The 16,888-nt window shown below is 42.7% G+C and overlaps 4 protein-coding genes across 4 annotated transcripts; 2 read left to right on the plus strand and 2 right to left on the minus strand.

Moving 5' to 3' along the window:
• Positions 1 to 1,488: 1,488 nt before the first annotated feature.
• Positions 1,489 to 2,931, plus strand: ATC70_010782 (uncharacterized protein; the record flags this gene model as incomplete). The annotated part of the gene is made up of 1 exon (XM_064829989.1): positions 1,489 to 2,931. The coding sequence occupies one exon, from the start codon at positions 1,489 to 1,491 to the stop codon at positions 2,929 to 2,931; it is 1,443 nt and encodes a 480-aa protein (XP_064682491.1).
• A 476-nt stretch (positions 2,932 to 3,407) lies between these two features.
• ATC70_010783 (uncharacterized protein) lies at positions 3,408 to 6,809 on the plus strand (the record flags this gene model as incomplete). Its single annotated transcript, XM_064829990.1, has 1 exon — positions 3,408 to 6,809. One exon carries the CDS (start codon positions 3,408 to 3,410, stop codon positions 6,807 to 6,809), a length of 3,402 nt encoding a protein of 1,133 aa, XP_064682492.1.
• A 1,350-nt stretch (positions 6,810 to 8,159) lies between these two features.
• ATC70_010784 (uncharacterized protein) lies at positions 8,160 to 12,599 on the minus strand (the record flags this gene model as incomplete). Its single annotated transcript, XM_064829991.1, has 3 exons — positions 8,160 to 10,667; positions 10,729 to 10,971; positions 11,025 to 12,599. 3 exons carry the CDS (start codon positions 12,597 to 12,599, stop codon positions 8,160 to 8,162), a joined length of 4,326 nt encoding a protein of 1,441 aa, XP_064682493.1.
• Positions 12,600 to 13,530: 931 nt separating this feature from the next.
• Positions 13,531 to 16,296, minus strand: ATC70_010785 (uncharacterized protein; the record flags this gene model as incomplete). The annotated part of the gene is made up of 4 exons (XM_064829992.1): positions 13,531 to 14,242; positions 14,297 to 14,405; positions 14,460 to 14,801; positions 14,853 to 16,296. The coding sequence occupies 4 exons, from the start codon at positions 16,294 to 16,296 to the stop codon at positions 13,531 to 13,533; spliced, it is 2,607 nt and encodes an 868-aa protein (XP_064682494.1).
• Positions 16,297 to 16,888: the final 592 nt, after the last annotated feature.

Raw genomic sequence — 16,888 nt, forward strand, 5'->3', positions numbered from 1 at the left:
ATTCAAATATAGCCAGTCAATTATGTTACATCAACAAGCCAGTTTCAACTAGTTGGGCTGTAAAGAATGCCGCATTAGCAGGACCATGTTTTGTGATGGGAGGTAGATGGGTCGTAAGCCGATGTTCGCACTCTTACAGTGGGAGATCGCAACACCACACTTCGCATACACAAACCACTGAAACTATCACTTTGTGGGAGGTAAATGGGTTGTAAGCCAATGTTCGCACCATTATAGTGGGAGATTGCAACACCACACTTCGCATAAAGATAAGTAAAGCCAATAGAGAATCATACTTTCAGCACAAATAGCGAGACTCGCATGCCTGACAACACATTGACCAGCAGTTGTGAAAAACAGCGATAACCACAGGAAAACCAGACTAAAAAGCAAAGCCAGAGAAAAGAAATCAGACATATTTGAACGGAAAAGTAGCGCTACCTATTTAAATATAATCTGTGAATTATCTTTCATCAGCAAAGCTTTCAGATTAACAGAAATGAGCTTTGCTTGGAGGAAAAATGTTGTGAAAAAAGTATTTGTTATGTTAACTGTTGTGGTGGCGGCATCATCAGAAAATTTCTGCTAGGGTGATGACGAGGCCTCTTCAACTGAGCGATGTTCACAATTCGATCCCCGAAGTCGGTTTTTTCGCATGCCTTAAATCTTGCGAGTTAATATTCAGTAATAACGTCATAAAGAAAAAGTTGGGGGATGCAGTGGCCCCCACTCACATCCCACCACCACCCTTTATTTGTTGGCCTTCAGATTGCTGTATGGTAGCAGTGACGCTACGCTCGATGTTGGCGTCGCCCTGCGGGCTCTCACCGAAGACATTTTAAATCAGATATAATAAAATTTTGGTATATCAAGTAGATTTTAAACAATTTATTATTAGTTAGTTAGTAAAAGAAAGGTTATATTAGAGTTACCAGGAGGAGGAGAGGACATATCTCCCCCCCCCCCCAGCATCCTTTTTGCTTACACTGATATCAGACAAAGCCTATTATTGAGACGATATAAAAGAAAATTCAAGTTTTATGCAGCATTTTTATATCACAATCGTCATTTTCTGATAGTAGAATTGCCATATCATTCGCTGCCGCTGATGCTCTTAATAAGATGGCGACATAAAGCTGGCCATAAGTAAATACAGGACTTGCGTAAGGTCTACAGCGGCTTTTTTGAGATATTATCATTGCAAAAGACATCTCCATGAGACAAAACTCCCCCCAAAAAAAAGTATTTGCATTAAGCAATTGTCCTTTCAATTCCATGATCCCCATTTAATCAGAATCGCAATCATCATTGTCATCAACAGAAGAAAGGCATTTAGGTCAGCCAGCAGCAATGCCACCGCCAAAATTGATTCAAGCTCAGCTTATTTTTTTTTGTTCAAGATTGGCCAGATTTTGTCTTTTGTCGACTTCTTTAATCTATTTTGTAATTGATCTATTTTGCGAACTCTTTTGTACGAATTTTGTATCAATGACATCGCAACGCCCACTTCCTGAGTTGTGGACTCATGTCGTTCGCAACAACAAGAAGGGCAAACTACGACAACAACAGCAAAATGTTTCATTCAACCCTACGTTGATCACCCCTCCTGCCGACTCGATCCAGAACGCGTCTGCAGCTAACACCACTCCTCCCAAACCTATTGCAATGGTTCGACCATTCATGAATGGTATAGAAGAGGACTCGGTATTCATAGACTTGACTACAGTTAAAGATAGAACTCTTCTGGACAAGGCACTTGTCAAGTTCAATGAAGAGGCAGAAAGAGATGATCTGTATGAGGATTTTCTAGGATATCGAAAACAAACTAGACACTACCTTGGTCACCAATTCTTGGAAACTCTTTGGCTACCAAATGCAGCTGGCCGAAAAACTCTCATCGAACAGGGAATTACCTTGGAGGATGGGACCTACCTGAAGGGCTTTCCCTCTTTTACCGAAGATGCCAACATTGTGCGTATCACTATGGAGAAGCTACCTTTTCTTCCTGCTGTCCAGCTGAAGAAAGAAATGGCGGAGCGCTTCTCTTGTTTTGGAGACGTATTGGATCATGGTATTTTCAAGACAGAGACTGGTATCTTTCAAGGTGAAGGATATGTCACCCTCAATCTCACCTTATCCAATGTTCCTGGTAATGAATGTATGGATTCACATGAAGCTGGAGTTGAATGTAGTGGACAGCGACACTTGGAACCTCTCAAGAGAGTTATCATTTGGGACACTCGCGCGAAGGAAGATGACCAGCGACAAATCCTATTACAATGGGATCAAATGCCAGCCTTTTGCCGCCAGTGTCAGAAATCTGATCACTGTCGTGCTGACTGCCCAGACTACCACAAATGGGCAATATGCTACTACTGCAACAAACGTGGACATGTATCGAAGAATTGTGATAGAAACAACGCAGAATCGGTACCTGCAAAGGTTCGTGCTGTTGACAGAACTTCTGCTAAGCCCAAGGAACGAAAGGGAGCCAAGCCTACTCTTCCAAAGAGGGCCGATTCTGAACGTCGAAGCAAACCAGTAGAAGACAAGGATCATATCATGCAGGATGCTCCTCAACCTAATGCTGATGCACCCTCCCCTGAAGCTTCTCAACAACAAACCAAAATAACTGGAGATACCATTATGGAAGAGAACAACACGAATACAAAGTTTTCTGATGCGGATGCATTAAACAGTGTTTCCAAGGATGTGCGCAGATCTCATCCTGAATTTGATCCCTCGAAAGCAGCGAAGAAGTTAACCCGCCAGGAAGGATCTTTAGATATCGGTTATGCCAGATATCAACACGCTGAAACCTCTAACCCCCACAGTGATGCCAGGCGCATGTCTGGTGATGATACGGATACGATTGATAGGAATTTGACACCACCTGCACCTTCAGGTACACCACCTTCCACCAATCTTTAAATATGAATAATATCCACTATCAACTCAAAATAGCCACCCTCAATTGCCGTGGCTTAATCAAATCAGAAAATCCCAAAAAAAGACAACAATTCATTCGATATCTTCGAACACTAGAATATGATATACTGGTGTTACAAGAAACACATGCTACAAACTCAACATCAATTGACATACTCAATAATCATTTTATCAGCAAATCAAGTCTCTGGACACAACATTGTGGCATCATAGCCCTCAACAAACATTTAACAATTAATCTTATATCGGAAGGCATCGATAAGGGACGCTATATACTAGCTTCTGTTCACCTAACTCGCGATATACAGGGATCTACAACTACAACACCAATTGCAACTATTCTAAACATATATGGTCGATCATCGCTTCCATCAGCTCGATCAGCCTTTTATACAGAACTCCTTGACATACCCATTGTTAAGGATACTATTACCAACACACTACACAACACTTTTATTATGGGGGACTTTAATTATCAATACAAGGATCGAAGGATGGACGGAACATTGTCTAGCGCCCCTAAGGAATGGACGGATCTGTTAGATGACTACTACATTGACATTTTTGGAGATGACAAACAGATAACATGGCATAGTGGGAGAAACTCGGCCATCTTGGATTATGTGTTTTGCAGTACGAATGCTCATCATCAAATTCCTAGTATCCATCAACAGTATCTCTCTCCAGAATGGACGGATCATGAATTATTAGGCTTCACTTTCAAGTATCAAGACAATAATGGACGAGGACCTGGCAGCTGGAAGGCTAACCCATTTTTGGCTCGCAATCGACAGTTTCGCAAGGCATTAGCCGAATTTCTCTTGGCTAATGAAGAGCAATTTACACTAATCAAATCCTTTTCTACTCCTCAACAACAGTGGGATTGGGTAAAAGCTGAAGTCAAGATTTTCATCAAGTCATTTCAATTAGAAGATCTGAATTGGAGGAAGAAACAACTGCATCAGTTACTGTCCAAGCGAAATAAGATGATGAGACAACACAAGCATAGAGGTTTGGTTTTCCAAGGCCTCGATCATGTCAATACTCAAATCAAACTACTGCAACACACTATAGCGGAAATTGAGATTCTCAAAGCCGGCAAGTTTTGGAGGGAAAATGGAGAGAAGTCTGCTGGTTTCCTGAAGAGGAGAGCTTTGGCCAGAGAGAATCAGCGCTCTATCACTGAATTGAGGGACCCCACTACTGATGAACTCTGTCGCGATCAACAGGGTATCTCCACCATAGCGACTAACTTCTACTCTACTCTATTTACTCCCGACCCAACTGATTCAGTAGCTCTTAGTACCTTGATCCGATCCATTCCTGGTCATTTGAAAATCTCTAGCGAACAGCAGGAATCTCTGATGTTATCAATCGACATGGAAGAACTCTTGGAAGATAGCAAACACACCCGCAGACTCAGCAGCCCTGGCCCAGATGGCCTGCCTTACGAGATTCTGTACTTGGTTTTGAAATATCCTCCGTTGCATGCCCTTGTCACCGATGTATTCAACACAGCTCTACAGAAGGGTAAGTTTCCTAAATCTTGGAACGAAACCATTATGTGTCTTTTGTACAAGAAAGGCGATCCAGCTCACATGAAAAACTATCGACCTTTATCCTTGGCCAACTCGGATTACAAGCTTTTTACTCGATGCATCAACCGGCGTATCATGGACGTCTCTACCCAGCTTATCAGCCGCCACCAGTTAGGATTCATTCCAGGACGATATATTGCTGAAAATGGTATGATTTGTCAACTAATCATGGAAGACGCACAACGAAAATGGACAGTTGCGGAACAACGGGACGACGATCCTACATTTGGCTCTTTGGATACTGATATTGGCCTTCTCCTTGATCAAGAAAAGGCGTATGATCGTGTAAATTTAGACTACCTTCGGCACGTCTTGCTGAAATTTGGCTTCCCCCGTCCTTTGGTGAAATGCATCTACAAGTTAATGGGTGACAACCTGATTCGCATCAACCTCAATGGACACTTATCGTCCGAAGTGGCGAAACTGAGAGGTTTGAAGCAGGGTGATCCACTGTCTCCAATCCTATACAATCTAGCTTTTGAACCCTTCTTGTTGGCCATTATTAACGATCGTCAATTCCAAGGGTACCTTATGGGAACTGAACGAACCAAGCTTCTGTGTTATGCTGATGATGCCTTGGTATTTGTCCATGATTCTGCTGATCTCGCTCGGTTGCAAATACATATGTCCAGGTATTGCGGCGCTTCCAATGCCAAATTCAACTACGATAAGGTGGAGGCTTTTTCGGTATCTGGCAGAGATACATGGGATATTTGGGAGACCTCGTTGGCTCAAATCCACATCAATCATCTACATTCCGTCGAAGATGATGTACCTTTAATCTATTTGGGGTTTCCTTTGGTTCAAAGTCGTCTCCAACGTGTCAACTTCATGGGCTCGCTAGTAACAAAGATCAAAATTGCCACTCAAATACATTCTACTCGATCACTGTCGGTTGTCGGTCGAGCTACTGTCTTGAACTCTCTTTTGCTCTCCAAACTTTGGTACATTCTACGGGTTACTCCGTTGACTCTGGCAGACTTCAAACAGCTGAGATCTCTTGCCATACAATTTTTGAGAAAGAACATATTCCCCGTCATCCCATGGTCTGTCTGGACTCTCCCAAAGGAACAAGGTGGTCTCGGGGTGATCGACATCCAGCTACAAGCTTCAGCGTTGTACTTTCGATGGTTGCAACCTTTGTTGGTGTATGATCAATCCACCATTGATGCCCATCCTGTGTCATCTCTTCTCAGCCATCACATTCGAAATGTTAACAACTGCCAATTTCACCAAATCCCTTTGCTTTTTCCCTCGTCTCGTTCTCAAGGGTTACTGAAACAACGAACTGGCACTGTGGATATGATATATCGTGCTGTTGATTATCTCCCTCGTTCTTTTGGCTCTGCCCGCATTAATACAGCTACTGCTATGGCGTTGCCACTGCAGGCTGCAGTGTTTGTACCTCCCTCCTCCAGCTTCGTGCTTCCCCTTCGTGTCAAAGAAATGATGGTGGCCGACGTTTTTCAGTATGATTCCCGGCTCAATTTCGTCCATTGGAAGGATACTCGCGACCCCTCTCTGCTCACCTGGAAAAGAACTCCCTCCACAGTGTTCAAAGGCCTAGCGACAGGGAAATTACAGTTTCAACCTTACTTCGAGCCAGTCTGTAGCCCAGCTCCTTTAGAGGATTCAGTCGTCTCATTTGCTCCTTTGATTGAGCAGTTTCGTCTCCTTGATGATCAACCTCTTGGTAATGTTCAGGCCTCGGCTAAGGCATTTCGTCGGGCTGTCCTTTCGTCTGTGGTCTCTCCTTTGGCATTGCGCAAAATCTCTGCGTCCAGCTGGAAATTTTTTTGGTCCCTGTCTCTTACCACTGTCCAACGTAATGTGATATACCGTCTCATTCTGGGTCGAATTCCTCACCGTCGATTTTTGCATTTTATTATGCCCAAAGTCTTTGTGTCTCCTCTCTGTCCAGTTTGTTTGTCTATGAACGATTCCCCAAGTCACCTCCTCTTTCATTGTCCTTCTAAAGAGAAAGTTTGGCAGGGAGTCATCTTCGAGTTTCTGTGGCCTACCACCTCGATTCTAGATATTAAAGAGGCTCTTCTGCAACTTGATTTCTCCAACGTTTGGTATTGCCAAATTGCTGGAATCAAGCCTTTCCGAATCCTCATCATCACCCTTGGTCAACTGTGGCTTGCCCACATGAGGTTCATCTATGACAATGTTCCTATGGACCATACAGCGATATTGGCCAGTATTCGAACCAGTGTTCGTCAGACCATTGCGGAAGATCAGTGCCATTCCCTCCTGTAATCCAAAGCCAATTATTAGATAGTTTTTTTTTATATAGTTTAGTTTAGTATATTATTCTTCATATTTTAGCTTATAGTTATCCAATTCTTTATCTAAATTGCACTCGCCTCTTCACTCTGACCTATTACTCTCAGTGTACGCGAATCAATCAATAAACAAAATTTAAAAAAAAAAAAAAAAAAAAAAAATCTATTTTGTGATATCCGACTATATAAACTCTAATGATCACTGTACGTTTCCTAATACATCCTTGAAATACTTTTTAAGGCGCTTCTAATGGTTCTAACTGTACTAAGTGTTTTGACTGAAATTATTGAGCAATTTAATAAAATTTGAAATGAGGTTTTTAGCGAAAATAGCCATATTTTGCATATGAAAACCTCATAAAAGTGGTTTCAGAGGTTGCTTTGGATCGAGAGAAACATTTTGATTCAAGATATACCATAGTAAAAGTCTTCATTTTCAAGGTGAAAAATGCGATCGTTTGATTTTTGGTGAAAACCATGAGGGGTACCTCATGCTTTTTGGTCGATTTTTTGGCCATGTTTTTTTTTGGCCCAAAAAGTTGAACAAAGGTACCAGGAAGTTGCTGCTACTCAAGTGGAATTGTTTGGCATTATTCCGGTGGCTCAGAAAAGTCTATATGTCAAGATATGAAGGCTTGAAAACTGTCAAATTTGGTTATGTTTTGCTTTATAGCTTTTATTTACATGGCATGAATCATATCTTTAGTGGCTGAAGTCTTCTGGAAGGGGAGTTATGCAGCCTGTGCAACTTCTAATTCGAACAGGAGTCATATTGATTTTGGTAAAGCTAATTCATGCAAATTCTGATGCGTTCTGATGTTGGTAAGCTTATTAACAATAGAAATGAAAACCGAATTTGCTGTTTGAACACTATTGTTTTACACCTTTGCTTCGCTACGGTAAACCCCCCCCCCCATTGCCGGCTTTGCAGGTGGTTTTACTCACGTTTTATGGCATACAATTTATTAAAGCTTTGAAAGGATATGATTAGCTTGTCTACTTTTTTTTAATGTTTTACAGTATATAGTGAAGATCACTTGTTGGATAATCTGGATCATCGTTACAGACTATTTTCTACTCAAAACAACCAATAACAAGACATCATGTTTACGACGATAGTCGTACACCATGTAAAAGTGATTCTTTCTAAATGTCGTTGAAAGTAACAAACAGGCTTGAGTGCAACATTAGATAAGCACTCAACAATGCTCAGATGGCACGCGGCTGGAAATGATATATGCAACATTTACGGCTATGATACCGATAAGATTTATGTACAAAAGAAGTTTATTTAAGATAGGTATTTACAAGTATCTAGTCCCGTTTATCGCTTTTGCTTTCTAAACAAGTATACAAGCACAACAAACAAGACGACATTAAAAGCGGTGAACACCCAGAGAAGACCAAAGTTACGCCATCTGTTGGAATAAGACCAGCCAATATTAGTTTCATAATAGTCATTACCAATGCTATATTGGCAGTAATCGCAGTAATCAGTACCATTAGGATTGCCAATGTAGCCTAAACCGCCATCAGCAAAGAAATCAGCCATGTACTCGCCACAGTTTCTACCAGGAGGTGCCTTTATTTTGATGTAGTTGCTGTCGCTACACACAACAGGGACACTATCCAGGCCATTTGTAACGAGACCTTCAATAAAATAGTGATAAGGATCAAGCCAGTACATCCAGGCGCTCCAAAACTTGGGCATAGCTTTGGGCGTTTGGAAAAGACCAGAAAAGAGGTACAAAATAGTGGTAAAGAAGGGGTTCAAAATGGCAGCCATAGTAGGAGACTCACAGAAAGCAGCAATAGCGTATCCAAAGGTGACGGAATGGAACATGTAGACAACAAACTGAATGAAAAAGTAACCTACACGCTCAGATACGTTTTGCAGACCTGTAGTCCAGTAGTAGCAGACCAAGAAGACAGCCGAGAGAGATACGAGGTACGGAATCTCCACCAGTATACAGGACAAGGCAAATGGAAACCATCCATAGTACTTGCTAGCATATTCGCGACGGAACCACGTACGCTCTTGCATGTAGCGCGGTTGGATCAAGATAATTATGGTATTTCCCATAAACATGGACGTCAAGAGGCCAAACATGCGGTTTTGCATGTCTTTGGGAGTATTGCCCACCTTCCAAAAAGTAAAACCAGTGATCAAGCCAATAAAGACAACGTTGAGTAAACGGCCCACATTGTAAGAAGGTGATCTCCACCAGGAGATATTCATTCGTTTGAGCACATAGTACAGTTGTGGCCAGAATGATTGTGCATAGGCCTCCACTTTGCGATTGACAGTGTGATCAATAGAGCTGTGAATGGCTTCCAGTTCCTCCTCAAGAGCAGTAGCTTCAGGCGAGTTGGCCCAGACTTGAGCCCAGTCAGTAGTTACTTTGCCAGCAGTACCAGCACCCACGCATTCCAATATGTACTCTGCAGGGTTAGCCTCAGGAGAGCAAGTGGGGCCACCGTTGGACTCGAAATAGTCAATCATCGTGCGAGAGTCCTTGCCAACTTCACCAAAGTAAGCCGTGCGGCCACCTCTCATCAGAAGCAGCAAGTGATCAAAATGCTCGAACAGAGTAGCAGAGGGTTGATGGATGGTACAAAGCACGGGCCAGCCAGCATCAGCTAATCTGCGAATGAATCGAATGATGTTGTAAGAGGATTGGGCATCAAGACCAGAGGTGGGCTCATCCAAAAAGAGAAGCTTTGGCTTTCCAACGAGCTCTACAGCGATAGTAAGGCGTTTGCGTTCTTCAACAGAGATACCAATGCCTTCTTCAAGGTCTCCTACCAAAGCTTCGCCAATCTTTTGCATCTCCAAGAGGTCCAGAATTTGCTCCACATAGGCATCTTTCTCTTCCTTGGGCATATCAGCAGACTGGCGAAGGTAAGCAGAGAATTGCAGTGCTTCGCGGACAGTGGTGTTGGGGTTGTGGACGTCCATTTGCTCACAGTAGCCAGTAAGACGCTCAAAATCACTCGCTAAATGCTCGCCATTCATGTAGATATTGCCTTCAATGGTGCCAATAGTTTTTCTCTTGGCCAAGACATCCAGCAGCGTAGTTTTACCAGCACCAGAAGAGCCCATCAAGGCGCAGAGATGTCCAGGCTTGACTAAACCAGCCACGTTATCCAGTAATTGACGACTTCCACCTTTGATGGGAACAGTGTAGTTGACGTGGTGCCATGAGAAAGTGGTTCCATTGGCCACTGGTTCTAGTTGCTGCTCTTTTCTTGTCTTTTCTTGTTTCAACTGAGCTTCTGTGGACTCTACTTGGGGAGAGGCGCCCTTCTTGTACACCTTTGTGATGGCTCCTTCTTGCTTGAGGTCAACATATTCCATGCAGAGTGCAGTGAGAGCAGTGAAAAGTACAAAGAACAGCACTACAGCCACAAAGTTGATCCAGATTTGCGATGTGTAATACTCGTACTGCTGAGCCAAGTAGTCATCACCGAGAACAAAGCTAGCGCCAGGGCTGGCACCTGGAAGAACGCAAGTACGGTAGGCAGGATTAGTATAACCAGGGCCATTGGGAACACTATTAACGCCATCGCAGCTGAACAAGGCTCCTCTCAGTTCGGAAGACAGGATGGACTTGTAACTGTAGGCAATGGGATTGATCCAATAGATCCACATAAACCAGGGATGCATGTCTGGGTAAGGAAGCTGATAGCCAGAGTTGATCAACAAGGCAACAAATGCAAAACTAGAGAGCTGAGAAGCAAGAAAAAAGTTAGGACAGACAGCACCCAAGAAACGAAAGAAACCATTCATGCAAAGCGTGATAGCTATCAGGTTGACAAACAGCGTGAAAAACTAGAACAAGAGTAGTATCAGTAAGCGCATTCGATTGTGTAGACAGCGAGAATATACTTACTTTTCCAGCGTCAGAAGCAAGGCCCATAAGAAAGTAGATGCAAACCTCAAACACGATAGCCTGAAGGACAGCCAAAGGAATATCCACCATGACCTGAGCAAAGTAAAAGGCAGATGGATGATACAAGGCAAAATGCTTGTGCTTTTCCAATACTCGTCTACCTTTCATGAAAGAAGGCAATTCGGACTGAGCGATGAACGCGTTAAAGATGAGTGCAAACAAGAAGGCTCCAGAGCGGCTAAACTGTAGACAATGTTAGTAAAATGGACACACAATCAAGCAAGAAATTTACTTACAGCACCAGTGCCATTTAAAGGCATCATATAAAAGACAGAAGCTGTGATCAGTCCTTTGACAATAACATCGCCATAGCGTACAAAAAGAGAGTACTTATCACCCCAAATCAGTTGGAATTGACGAATGGTGAGCGCCTTTACTTGATCATAGTAGCTAACAACAGCAGGTATATCATGTGCTTGCTTGAATGCTTCGAGAAAAGACTCATAGGGCTTGTCTTGGTTGATCTCTTTCTCGTACTGATCGCGTTCTGTGATCATCTTATTAAACATGGCAGACTCCTTGTAGCGCTTTTCAAATTGAACAGCGTTCGTTGGCATTTGACAATCTTGAAATTCAGGCTGCACTTGCCGTTCATTGAGGTTGCATAAGCCAGTGAGGAAGTCAGGAGCAGATTTACGAGGAGGACAGTAGAAACCCATATCAGTAAAGTAAGCCTTGGCTTCAGAGGTAGGGCCAAAGTAGATACAACGACCTTCATCAAGCACCATCACCTTATCAAACAAATCGAAAATGCTATCAGAAGCTTGGTACAGTGTGGAAATGGTAGTTTTTTGCATGATGTCGGTCATGATACGCAGAGAACGCACATAGTCCAAGGCAGAGGAGGCATCCAGACCGCGTGTAGAGCAATCCCAGCAATTGATGGAACTGTGTGTTGTCATTTGTTCAGCAATAGAGAGACGTTTGCGCTCACCACCAGAGAGACCACGCACAAAAGCATTGCCCACCATAGTCTTCATTTGTTTTGTAAGGCCCAGCATATTGCCAAGCATGTAGAGCACGCTATTGATAAAGTCTTGCTTAGATTCACCAGGGATACGGGTGCTAGGTGTCTTGTTCTTGAGCGCAAAGCGAAGCGTCTGTTCAGTAGTCAATGTGGGGTAATGGAGGTCTTCTTCCTCATTATAGCACACTTCGCCTTTGAAATGTTTGCCGAAATCATGAGCATCAATGCCACCGTACGACACATCTCCTTCGATGCTTGTATAAGAGCTACGCATGTTTGCCAAGATACGGAGGAGTGTGGAGCATCCACTGCCAGGGCGTCCGATTACGAGAAGCAGCTCGCCTGATTTGCAAAAACCATTGTTATCATGCAGAATGGTAAAATCAGTGCCTCTGTGTTTAGTCCATTCCCAGAATCGAGCAGCCTTTGTCAGCACAGACCAGTTGGTAGCAATGGATCTAGCATCAGCACCTACACCTTGTACCGTCAGATTCTTCCAGATCACGCCCATATTCTTTGATTTCAGGCCAGCAGATGCCAGTTGGTCATGCTGATTTGCCAGGTATTCCGTCAGATCAAAGTCGCTTTCTTGCGCCTTTTCCACATCAGCATCTGGCTGCGTCTTTTTTGATTGTCGAGTCAATTCCCTCTGCACAGATCTGTATTCTTCGAGAGCAATCTCAATGTCTACAGCATTGCCATCTACTTCACCAAAGCCGCCACGAGACTGAGTTTGAGATAGATGAGGGTAGGCTGCTGCATCTACCACTGTAGCTGCTTCATTGGAGGAAGAACAAAAAGATCGGCTTGTGCTGTCATTACTGATTCTGTTTTGATATGCCATGGAGAAGCTGTGATGATTTAATTCTACTCAAAAGAGGAGAATCAAGCGTCTTTATATAGTTCCACACGATTGGGACATACAAAAAAAGAATCACACTTGTATTAATAATGAAACGATAACGACGCCTCGGAATGAAAATCACTAGTAGCTCAACAAATGATGTTCTACAGGTCAACGGTGCTAGCTTATCTCCAACCCTGACCAAGGTTCTTGTCTACACTACAACTAATACCCTCGTATCTACAGCCATCAAATCTAATCTGAATGTCTGCTACCATTCTGTATGCAAAGAGATGACTAAACTTATTGCTTATTTCAAATTGACTTGAATGTAGCACAGACGAAAAATTCTGATTTCTGATTCAAAAACTAAAACGTCGCACTCTAATTTGGTCCAAAAGGTACGTATGCACTTGCCATATCTAAATCACTTTATAACTGCTACGCATTGAAAAAGAGATAAGCGCTTTTTGCGGAAAATCATTAGCAGCTATGCGTACTGGATACTCGTAGAGTCAATCTACTCCAGTTAAGTTCCTTTTGCAATGTTGCAATCTTGATGTGACAATGTTTTCGTATTAGTAATAAGGAGGGCCAACTGTTTGGATCAATACAAACAAAATTACAGCATCAATTTAGAGCAGGCGCTCGCGTATACAAAACCCCGGGATTTGAGTAATCTCATGAGGAGAGGTGAGCAGACCAATATCAATAATCAATCGTCAACAACTAGATACCGCCATCCATGAGATTCATATCAAACCTAATAAAATGCATTTCAAGCAGATGCCGCATTGAGCAGTTTAACTTAGCTATGTGTTCATGTTGTCGGATCAAGCGAAATTCCATTGACGCTAATTGATGCCCAAACAGCACCGTTGAAGCCTCACTTTAGATAGTAAGTAAATAGTTCTTTATTATTCAGAGACATTTAGTCCTCGTCGTCATCATCATCAAAGAAGGATGAATCGATTTGCTCAGGCACTGGCCTCGTTGGTTGTTGTTGGGTATTGTTAGCCTTCTCCTCGGGCTTGGAGTCAATGTCTTGCAAGATGTTGTCTGTACTAGTGTCTTCCTTTTCATCAAAAATATCGTCTCCTCCATCAAACATGACAGTGGCAGGCTCCTCTTTCTTTTTGGCATCAGGGACAGAGGCGGATGGTGACATGGCTGGCGAAGAGGGAGGTGATTCTTGGCGAGTAATGGTAGAGCCAAATGACAAGGGCACAGATCTTGCAAGAGGGCTCTGTTGTTCCATATTAGTTGGAGAGGCAGCTGTAGTGTTGTTTCTCTGAAAGACGCCCATCATAGAATTCACTGTCCATTTGTTCAATTCTTCTGCCGTGTTAATGGTAGGTCGCATAAACGACATTAAGCTGCCTCGTTTGTTTGTCTTCTCTTCTTGTTGCTGAACAGCAATGATAGGCTTGGCAAGTCGTCGCTTTTCACTTTCAGCGTGCAATTTTAACGTTGATTCAGAGAAGATGTTGTCATAGTGGCTGATCAGCTCCTGGGCAAATTTCACAGGTGTCTTGCTGTTAAGAATAGTAAAAGACTCGACTCGGGATCTCAAGATGACAGGACCTAGTGATTGGCTGATATTGTGTATGTTATCTGTAGATGCTGATGTTTTCTTGATAAAACTTAGGCCAAATAATCAGTAACAAGCTCTTTTTTGTACCAAAAGTACCCATTACCTTGTAATACTTGCAAAAATCGATTTCAATGTAACAAAATGAGCAGCAGGAAGAGTGGCTATCAGATTACTAAATGACGCTAGACGTAGGCTTTCATCTTGTTCATCATCTATCGAGTGCATTAGTATCCGCCACACAGAATTCGGCGAATATCTTGACTTACCTGTCCCTCCTAAAAGTGCCTGAACAGGATCATAAAACTCAAAGGTCAACAGACACTCTGGCAGCTCTAGTAGAAAGTAGCGAAGCACAGCAACGAGCAGATCTGGTTCGTATTTCTCCATAGTCTCCAATGTCAGATCATCGCTTCGTATATTCAATTCCATGCATGTAGAATGAACTTTGTCCAAGGCGCAAGGAGTCGACCACAGTCTTTGTTTTGCATCGGCATCCTCCACCCTCTCTACGCCCTTGTCTACTGCTTCCAAAATAAGCGATACAAATTTGGGGACATGGTCCTGAGAGTGCTTTCCTAGCTCCTCCAATGGCACACCAAACACTTGGTCTAAAAGAGATCAATTTCATCTTTGGGGATTAATGTACGCATGCATCTTACCATGAGAAATGCCGTGGTAGTAATTATCATAAAGGATGGCTTTTGGTGAAAAACCTGATACCGCGTATTGCTGGACGATGAATTGAATGTCCTGATCTGGCTTGAGAGACTCCTGAAAAACCATCATTTCCTCAATAACAATCTTGTCCTGAGGAATTCCTACAGACATGGCAGCAATGAAGGAAGAAATCACCTTTTTCAGTTGCTCAATGCGATGGAGCTCGACTTGCTCCATTTCAGTAAGATGTGCAAACATGGCTTCTTCAATTGCCATGCGTAGTTGATCCAGCTTGAGTACTGCAGTTCGGTAAGCTTGATCACATTTCTCAGCTTCACGTCGAGCTTTTTTGTGAGGCTCCTCTGATGTGGCTGCTGAACTGGCAGCAGCAGGAACAGCTATCTTATCCATGAGCCCACCCAAAGCCGTATACGTTGAACTGGTATCTGATGTCGAAGTGACGCTGGCAGTGTCATCGTCTCCAGCTACACGCCATTGATAAAAGGAATTTGCTGATGCGACAAACTTGTTTCCACGTTGGCCAATGAGTCGCAAAATGTTGTAGGGCTGAATCAGTTGCTGTCCAACTACATCTGCCATTGCTGGGGAATCTTTACATTGGGGTAGATTTTGTTGCAACCAGATGGCAATATCTTCTCCAGTTGAGGTATTCTTGTATGTACCTAGTATGGGCACACGGTGATCGTTTACTGTAATGCTCTGTCGCATGCGGCGCACCAAACTATCCAATTCAGATTGAGGCATGACCTGGTTACCCAATTGTACATTCATCGTCGTCGCAGGTGTGGATGTCGAGTTATCGGAAGTGGCTGAAGCTGTATCTGCGCTTGCATCTTCAGGGCCAGGCACCATCAAGCTTTTGTCGTCTGCTGCTTTCTGTGTAGCTGTCGCTGCTGCTGCTGTCGCATTTCTCACTGCTAATTCCTCAGCCTTATCAGCCTCTTTACACTTTCGATGATATGTATATCTGGTCTTCTCAGCCTCCTTCACTAAGCCATCGAATTGCTTCAACATGCTGTCAATTGCCTGCTTGGAATTTGAAATTTTGCGCTTATACTCCTCATGAAACTCTTGCAAGGGCAGCAAAACATGGTTACTCACAGTGGTTGCTGTAACCTTATGCTGTTCACCAAAGCGGCGACTCGTTTCCTTCAATTGTCCAAAACATTTCAAAAGTCCAGCGCCCTCATCACGAGCGAATCCCGAGCTTTTGAGTGGTGATTTGCCTTGGTCGACCAGCCTGGATGCATAAATCTCTTCAATCGATATACGTTCCTTGAAGAATGCAATGACTTCTTCATTTTCAACTTTACTCTGGTTAAGCTTTTGATGGAGAACAGAGTAGCCAGCGTTGAAGTCTGGTAATGTGAGCTCTGGTTGCTTTTGTGACCAAAACGCCGTTTTGAAGTGCTGTATCGGTGCCATTTGCTGTTTTGATGTTTAAAACTATGAGGATAAAAAGAAAGGAAAAAAGGCTCAAAGGTTAAATTCAATCATTTATTTAATTTGGTGTATGTGTGTGTATGCAATTTGCATTAAACGTTTTTCCGGTAATTGCTATCCCAAATGCAATCCGTTTAAACAGACAGGTCGATTTTCTGTGCCATATATATATATATATATATATATATATATATATATATATATATATCATTATGAATGCTTATTGCTTTTCGTTCTGTCCTTTTCAAGCATACTCTTATAATTTTACTGATAGATTAACGACTCAGTTTTCTAATGCTATGCCAAGCCAAGCCAAGTATTAAAGGTGAGCGCCGCACTATTGAAACCTGTAACGCATTGACAATGGCATTCGAATGTTAGTACAGACTTGATATGATTCACAAAGACTGAAGCTATCTTTTGATAGTCTACAAGTTTTTGTCAATTACAAGAAGAGATGCAAGGAGGTTCAAAAGGAAGAGTGTTGTAAATTCATCAGTATATAACCAATTGCAATCAAAAACAAACAGTAAGTCAGTATTCTCTACTTTAGCGATTCATTTCCCCATAGAGA

Source organism: Mucor velutinosus (genome assembly GCF_035048745.1).
Source record: "Mucor velutinosus strain NIH1002 chromosome Unknown tig00001564, whole genome shotgun sequence".
Taxonomy (NCBI): Eukaryota; Fungi; Mucoromycota; class Mucoromycetes; order Mucorales; family Mucoraceae; genus Mucor; species Mucor velutinosus.